The sequence below is a fragment of the Cherax quadricarinatus genome, chromosome 31 (genome assembly GCF_038502225.1).
Source record: "Cherax quadricarinatus isolate ZL_2023a chromosome 31, ASM3850222v1, whole genome shotgun sequence".
In the NCBI taxonomy this organism is placed as follows: domain Eukaryota; kingdom Metazoa; phylum Arthropoda; class Malacostraca; order Decapoda; family Parastacidae; genus Cherax; species Cherax quadricarinatus.
In genome coordinates, this window is record NC_091322.1 from 12,173,583 (window position 1) to 12,181,426 (window position 7,844).

The following is a 7,844-nucleotide window of genomic DNA, read 5'->3' on the forward strand; positions in this document are numbered from 1 at the left end:
GCAGTTTTATAACTGTAGTGTAAGCATGCCTCTGACAAGACAGTGATGGAGTGAATGATGATAGTTTTTCTTGTTCAGGCCACCCTGCCTTGGTGGTAAATGGCCAATGTATTAATAAAAAATAAAAATATTCTTTGAAAGCTCTAGGCTCATTCAGCATTACATGGCAGGGGTGAGAGGAAAATGAGGAAAGAGATGACCTTGCTGAGGTAAGGATATACAGTATGCAAAAAAGAAGTAGGGTATCACGGCTGATGTAGCAAATTCATGAAGAAAGCAGAAAGGAGGACAGGCAAAGTACAGTATTCAAGGTATTAAAGAGGGTACTATCTGAAATATGGCTGGTGCACTTTCTGACGAACAAGACAATTAACCAAGTTATGCTGGATTGTCAAGATGACCTGACAACCCTTGCACAGTGGCACCAGGCTTCTCTCCATGAGTTGACTGTGCCAGTCTAGCGTTCCTAATGTGCAGGTATGCAAATACCACTTCCCACAACTGGCAGCGGTGAAGAGAGAAAGGTCAAAAATCCACTTGTAATTGGAGCAAAAAAACTCATTGGTCAGTGATAAGAACGAAGGCATTGCCTATGATCTCACAGTCAAGTTAGTACTGGAAAATAGCCATAGAATAATGAACACCTATACTATATGTAAAGCAAAGGAAAAGCAAAGTTATTTTATTTAAAAAGCCAAAGCAAAAAATGTGGCACAAGTATTCACAAATAACCCACAAAGAAAATTTTAGATGTTATTTCAGTTCATCCTGGACCATTATCAATTCACAACCGAGTGACAAAAAGCAGAAGACCAGAAAACAGGTCTGCTCTGTTATCTCTCAATCAGTTGACTTAATAATGGTTGAAGATGGCCCAAAATGTCAAAAATTTCCTGTGTGGGTTAGTTGTGAATTCCTCCAGCCACGGTATTGGGACTTTTATCCTTCATGGCACAAGTACAACTAACAAGTCTGGAAAATCATAAATTAGGCAATTATTTTCTGTTAATTTTGGCAGAAGGCTCAACACTTTCAACTTCGTTTTTTGCAAACAATTCTTTTAATGCATTTACCTTATATTCTTAAATAAAGTCTGACTTGCTGCCTTTTTGCCTGCCCCATGAACAACGAACCACCTCATGTTTGAACTATTAAACAATCAACAAAGAAAGCACATTAGATTAAAGGTCCTAACTAGACCTCTCTTAGCACTCTACTATGGAGTACATATAATACTGTACTTTATATCATCACACCTCGCTACACCGTGTACTTTTAGGACTCTGTGAATTGTAATACAGGACTAAGTGTCCCATGGTATCACACAATGAAATACCATGCCTATTAAATATTCCACATTTAATGGTTAATCAGTGGGAGCTAATGTATGAAAATACAGGAGACCCAAAATATGGAACTGCCTGCAAGAAGTCACTATTGTATTGCAAAGAGTTTTACAAATACAGTACAGTACTGAACCACTGCACAATAGTTTTATATGTAGAATGTAAAAATCAATATATATAACCCATCTGTTAGTCAATGCCTTGACAGTAAGAGAGCAAAATTCTTAGTACCACCTTACTGCCCCTAGTTACAAAATTACTGGCCTTGTTACCACCCTGTTGTCCTTTTTACCAACCTATTGGCCCAGTTAATAATACTACATCTATGGCCCAGTTAATAATAATAATAAGGCCCAGTTAATAATAATATGGCCTAGTTAATAATAATATCCATTTCTACAAGTACATATACAAGGAATACAGGCCTAGGCTGCTGCTCCCTCTATGAACCTGTTGCCCTAGTTGCCATCCTACTGCCCTCCTTATCACCCTATTGCCCTTGTTGCTACTTGACTGCCTTCGTTACAATATACACTATTAGACTTGTTATTACCTACCTTCATTACCATCCTGCTGCCCACATTAACACCCTTCTGTCCTCTTTATCAACTTGCTGCAATCATTACCACCCTGATGCCTTCATGATCAACCTGGTACCCCTGCTTCCATCTTTATCAACTTGCTGCTACAAGTATACAAGTCTCCAGACTGTCAAGTAAGTTGGGTCTTTGTAACTCCAAAGTTATCTTTTAAATCATCATACATCATTATCATACATCATTCAAGCATCACCCATCAATCATCATATTAATATTATTAGTATATTTATGGGAAGCACTAAACCTTTAGGGGTCATACTGCACCTATACACTGTTTCATTCAAATCTCTCCTTTTTTTTCTCTTCTATATTGTCAACTCAATTATCTATTGTTTCTTTCTCAAAATATGTTGGAAAGAGGAAGGAATACATTCGTGGGAGACAAGTCTGACATCTCTGCATGTCCACGACTGAGAACTTTGTACAAAACTATGCAGTCCTATTACGACGTTTAATGTAATGATGTTAGGTTTTACATTAACTTAAGCAGTATTGTATCTGGCTGGCAGCCAGATAAACTAGGTTTTTTTCCATGCAAATCATCACCATAGTAAAAATATCAACCCATGTATCTTTATAATACATTACCTGGAGTTTACCTGGAGAGAGTTCCGGGGGTCAACGCCCCCGCGGCCCGGTCTGTGACCAGGCCTCCTGGTGCATCAGAGCCTGATCAACCAGGCTGTTGCTGCTGGCTGCACGCAAACCAACGTACGAGCCACAGCCCGGCTGATCCGGAACTGACTTTAGGTGCCTGTCCAGTGCCAGCTTGAAGACTGCCAGGGGCCTGTTGGTAATCCCCCTTATGTGTGCTGGGAGGCAGTTGAACAGTCTTGGGCCCCTGACACTTATTGTATGGTCTCTTAACGTGCTACTTAATTTTTTTATTTTGCATGCTGAACCTTAAAAATTGTGGACTATCAATTTATTACTGTCATGTATTATTTACAAAAAAAAAAAATCTGCAAGGGAGATTTAATTAATAAATGTTTGTACAGTATTACCTGGAGTTTACCTGGAGAGAGTTCCGGGGGTCAACGCCCCCGTGGCCCGGTCTGTGACCAGGCCTCCTGGTGGATCAGAGCCTGATCAACCAGGCTGTTGCTGCTGGCTGCACGCAAACCAACGTACGAGCCACAGCCCGGCTGATCAGGAATCGACTTTAGGTGCTTGTCCAGTGCCAGCTTGAAGACTGCCAGGGGTCTGTTGCTAATCCCCCTTATGTATGCTGGGAGGCAGTTGAACAGTCTCGGGCCCCTGACACTTATTGTATGGTCTCTTAACGTGCTAGTGACACCCCTGCTTTTCATTGGGGGGATGTTGCATCGTCTGCCAAGTCTTTTGCTTTCGTAGTGAGTGATTTTCGTGTGCAAGTACTATTACAGTAGTAATATGTAATAAATCTCCATACGAGATTTGATAAATTTACATCAGCTCCAGTTCTTCAAATCATGAGCTCTGAATAACGGATCTCCTCTGAAGATATATTTATAATAAAAAGAATTTACATATATTTTATTAACAAATTTAATTACAAGGTCATTGCACTATGTTGCTAAGCATGACAATTTCCAAGGTTATACCAACATATGTTATCTAACACTTACCACTTAATTAATTCCAAGGTATACCTTGATGAAGACGAGTTAACCGTATATAACCCGAATAAAAGTGTTTATAGGCGTGTACTATAATATCACCAAGTATTGCAAACTGTATCAACCTGGAATGTTAAATATCATGGGTGACCTTGCAAATCTTGCAATATAATCAATGGTGAGGCTGGCATTTTGTCAAATTTACGGTTCATTTATAGGACGAGGGGTAATGAAGCTATATTCAGCCTCCACATTAACATCAACGAAATTTTACTGCCTAAAATGTGCAGTAAAGTATGTTCATGCACATGAACATGGCCTGGACAGGGTCATGGTGTTGCATGATGCCGGCAAGATGTTGTATAACAACCAGTGGTGTATATAACATCATATTGTGGAAGACAGGTTCATTATAGTGTGGAGGTTGTTACCTTGATCTGGAGGAGACATTGATGATGGAGGCGCCGTGCTGGAGCCGGAGGAGCCTCCACAAACCAGTGCTATTCACAGCCATGTTGCTACTCTGCCGCTGCTGCCACCACCGCCGCCGCTGCCGCCGCTGGTGCCACCACCACCGCCGCTGCCGCCGCCGCCTCCTACCTTTTTCAATATTATTTTTTTTACGTGGTAACGGGGTAAAGGAGCCGAGGAATACAGCTTTTTGAGTGGATGAATACAGGTAGATTGTGAAAATAAAGACGCATATTCAGTCATGATTAATTTCAGCAGTGGAAATAAACCACTTTGACTTTTTATTGGGGGGGAGGGGAGTTGTCCTAGGTTATTTACACATATTAAATTTTTTTCTTTGCAAGGTTACAATGTGTATTTATAATTTTAATTTGTTAAGTAAAAAAGAAAGCCACTGGTAGTCTGGTGGTTAAAGCTCTCACTTTACACGGAGAGTGTCTGGGTTCGATTCCCAGCGAGGGTAGAAACATTGGGATGTTACATTACACCGGTTGTCTGTGTTCACCCATCAGTATAAAATGGGTACCTGGGTGTTAGTCGCCTGGTGTGGGTCGCATCCTGGGGAAACATTGACCTAATTTTGTTGCCAAATTTCCAAGTTTGTATATTCAACTCCAACCTTTATATTATCCTTTGTACCTGTGCACTTGTGTGCCTCTGTACCTGTGTACCATCTTACTATCATATTGTAATCAAGACATTGCCATTGTTATTTTTTACTTATTATTCTTTTGGTACTTAATTTGTGAATTTTGTTTTGTCAATTTAAATCTAGTTATACTCTTGATCTTGTCAACAACCTATACCAGACTCTAGTGCAATTGCAAGTACCATTTCAATTTGTATTTTTATATTATAAGTTTATATTATAAGTCCTATTCTAAGATTGTTTTCATATCTTAGTGCCTATATTGTGTGTGCAATTAGTGTATATTTCAATTATATTATTGTTCAAGGCCCTTAACTATCTTTTGCTAACTAGTACCAACTACCTCATATATTTTTTTTCTACTTTATTATTTTGCTACCTTAACTTGCATATTTTATCTTGTCAATTTAAATCTAGTTATACTCTAATTCTTGTAAACAACTTATATAAGACCTTAGTGCAATTACAACTGAGAGCCTTGTGCCTTTTTTATATCATTAGATTAAACTCAGTTGTACTATAGCTCATTCTAGCTCAATACATAGTCAATACCAAATTCTAGGGAGGCCAAGCCCATGATGACACTCTTCAGGTCACTTGTTCTATCTAGGCTGGAATATTGCTGCACTCTAACAGCACCTTTCAAGGCAGGTGAAATTGCCGACCTAGAAAATGTACAGAGAACTTTCACGGCGCGCATAACGGAGATAAAACACCTCAATTACTGGGAGCGCTTGAGGTTTCTAAACCTGTATTCCCTGGAACGCAGGAGGGAGAGATACATGATTATATACACCTGGAAAATCCTAGAGGGACTAGTACCGAACTTGCACACGAAAATCACTCACTACGAAAGCAAAAGACTTGGCAGACGATGCACCATCCCCCCAATGAAAAGCAGGGGTGTCACTAGCACGTTAAGAGACCATACAATAAGTGTCAGGGGCCCGAGACTGTTCAACTGCCTCCCAGCACACATAAGGGGGATTACCAACAGACCCCTGGCAGTCTTCAAGCTGGCACTGGACAAGCACCTAAAGTCAGTTCCTGAGCAGCCGGGCTGTGGCTCGTACGTTGGTTTGTGTGCAGCCAGCAGCAACAGCCTGGTTGATCAGGCGCTGATCCACCAGGAGGCCTGGTCACAGACCGGGCCGCGGGGGCGTTGACCCCCGAAACTCTCTCCAGGTAAACTCCAGGTAGACCATAGTGTAATTACTAGTGAGAGTCTGGTGCTATTTTTAATTTGTATTTTTATATTATTAGATTAAACCTTGTTGTACTATAGCTCATTCTAGCTCAATACATAGACTATACCAAAGTCATTACATTAGACCTTAGTGCAATTACAAGTGAGTGTCTTGTGCTATTTTTAATTTGTATTTTTATATTATTAGATTAAACCTTGTTGTACTATAGCTCATTCTAGCTCAATACATAGACTATACCAAAGTCATTACATTAGACCTTAGTGCAATTACAAGTGAGTGTCTTGTGCTATTTTTAATTTGTATTTTTATATTATTAGATTAAACCTTGTTGTACTATAGCTCATTCTAGCTCAATACATAGACTATACCAAAGTCATTACATTAGACCTTAGTGCAATTACAAGTGAGTGTCTTGTGCTATTTTTAATTTGTATTTTTATATTATTAGTTTATACCTAGTTGTACTTTAGCTCATTCCAGCACAACACATAGACAACACCAACTTCATTATGTGTATTAGTGACTATACTCTACATGACCAAAATGCTATAGCTATATACTTGTCCAAACTTCCCACCACTACAGATATCAGTACTAAAACTCAACCCACAACTCAGGATATAAATAACCATAATTTAAACCTAGAAGATGATTGATCACGTCGACCCTGATCTAAACCTCCATAATCTGAAACACAATCAAAACCTATTGGAAAGTAACTGCCTTTACTACACAGCATCACAAGCCAGCACTATCCTAAACAATGCTAAAAGTCTATCAGTACTTAACTACAACATCAGGTCCTTAAGTAAACACTATGATGACCTCCTGGCACTCCTTGAATCACTAAAGACACCCTTCTCCTGCATTATTCTTACTGAGACCTGGCTTAAGCAGGACATAATAGATATCTACCCTCTACCAGGATACACAGCAATCCACAACTGCAGACCATACCAAGTTGGGGGTGGTATTGCAATCTATTACTCTAACCAATTATCTTGTATTAGCACCACTTGCATTAGTGATGAATATGGAGAATACATTTTTGCTAATTTTACTGTAAAAAACCTTAAGACGCCTATAACAATCGGTGCCATTTACCGGATACCTCACACAAACATCCCAAATTTCAGTGAGAAACTAAAGGCACTAATAACAAACAGACAAATGAATAAGCACCACCTTCTCTTAGCTGGAGACTTCAACATCAACCTTGGCCTACTAGATGATCAGCCTGTAACTGATTTCATCAACAATATGAACAACACACTTCTCATACCAACAATAACTAAACCAACCAGGCTCACTGAAACAAGTGCAACCATAATAGACCACATATGGACCAATATACTAGCCCCCCTTAAATCAGGGATAATCACAGATAGCACTACAGACCACTACCCTGCCTTCCTCTTGACAAACATTAGTAAACCACCACTTGAATACAACAAAGTTTCATTTAGACTCCATGATGAGACCTCAATTAGGAAGTCACAGCTGACCTAGAGACTGTTGACTGGCCTACAGAATTCTCCAAGGCCAATGGTATTGATGACTGGACAGACATTTTTCTTAACAAATTACTTAGACTATACAACAAACATTGTCCTATAAAAATGGAACAGATCACAAACAAACAGCTTGGTTGCCCATGGCTAACCAGCACCATTCTGAAATCCATTGATAAGAAACACCAATATGAAAAGCAATATAGGCAGGGCTTAATACACAAAGATATTCTTAAACACTATTCATCAGTCCTCACCAAAGTAATAAAGAAAGCCAAACAACTATACTACTCCAGTAGATTCACTGACACAAGAGGAGATATAAAAAAGACCTGGAAAACACTCTCTCAGATTCTAGGGACCCACAAACTGAAAAAAAACAAGAATATTGCCCTAACTAAACCTAATGAAACACCACTGCATCCCACTGACACAGCTAACAAGATAAACGACTTCTTCTCA

The 7,844-nt window shown here is 39.4% G+C and overlaps 1 protein-coding gene across 1 annotated transcript in view; it reads right to left on the reverse strand.

Moving 5' to 3' along the window:
• The window catches only part of Got2 (glutamate oxaloacetate transaminase 2), a 62,319-nt gene extending 58,188 nt beyond the window's left edge, over positions 1 to 4,131 (reverse strand). The window contains exon 1 of the mRNA XM_070090395.1: positions 3,975 to 4,131. Coding sequence (XP_069946496.1) covers positions 3,975 to 4,057 — 83 coding nt within the window. The 5' untranslated portion in view covers positions 4,058 to 4,131. The remainder of the gene's footprint in view (positions 1 to 3,974) is intronic.
• Between the last annotated feature and the right edge of the window lie 3,713 nt (positions 4,132 to 7,844).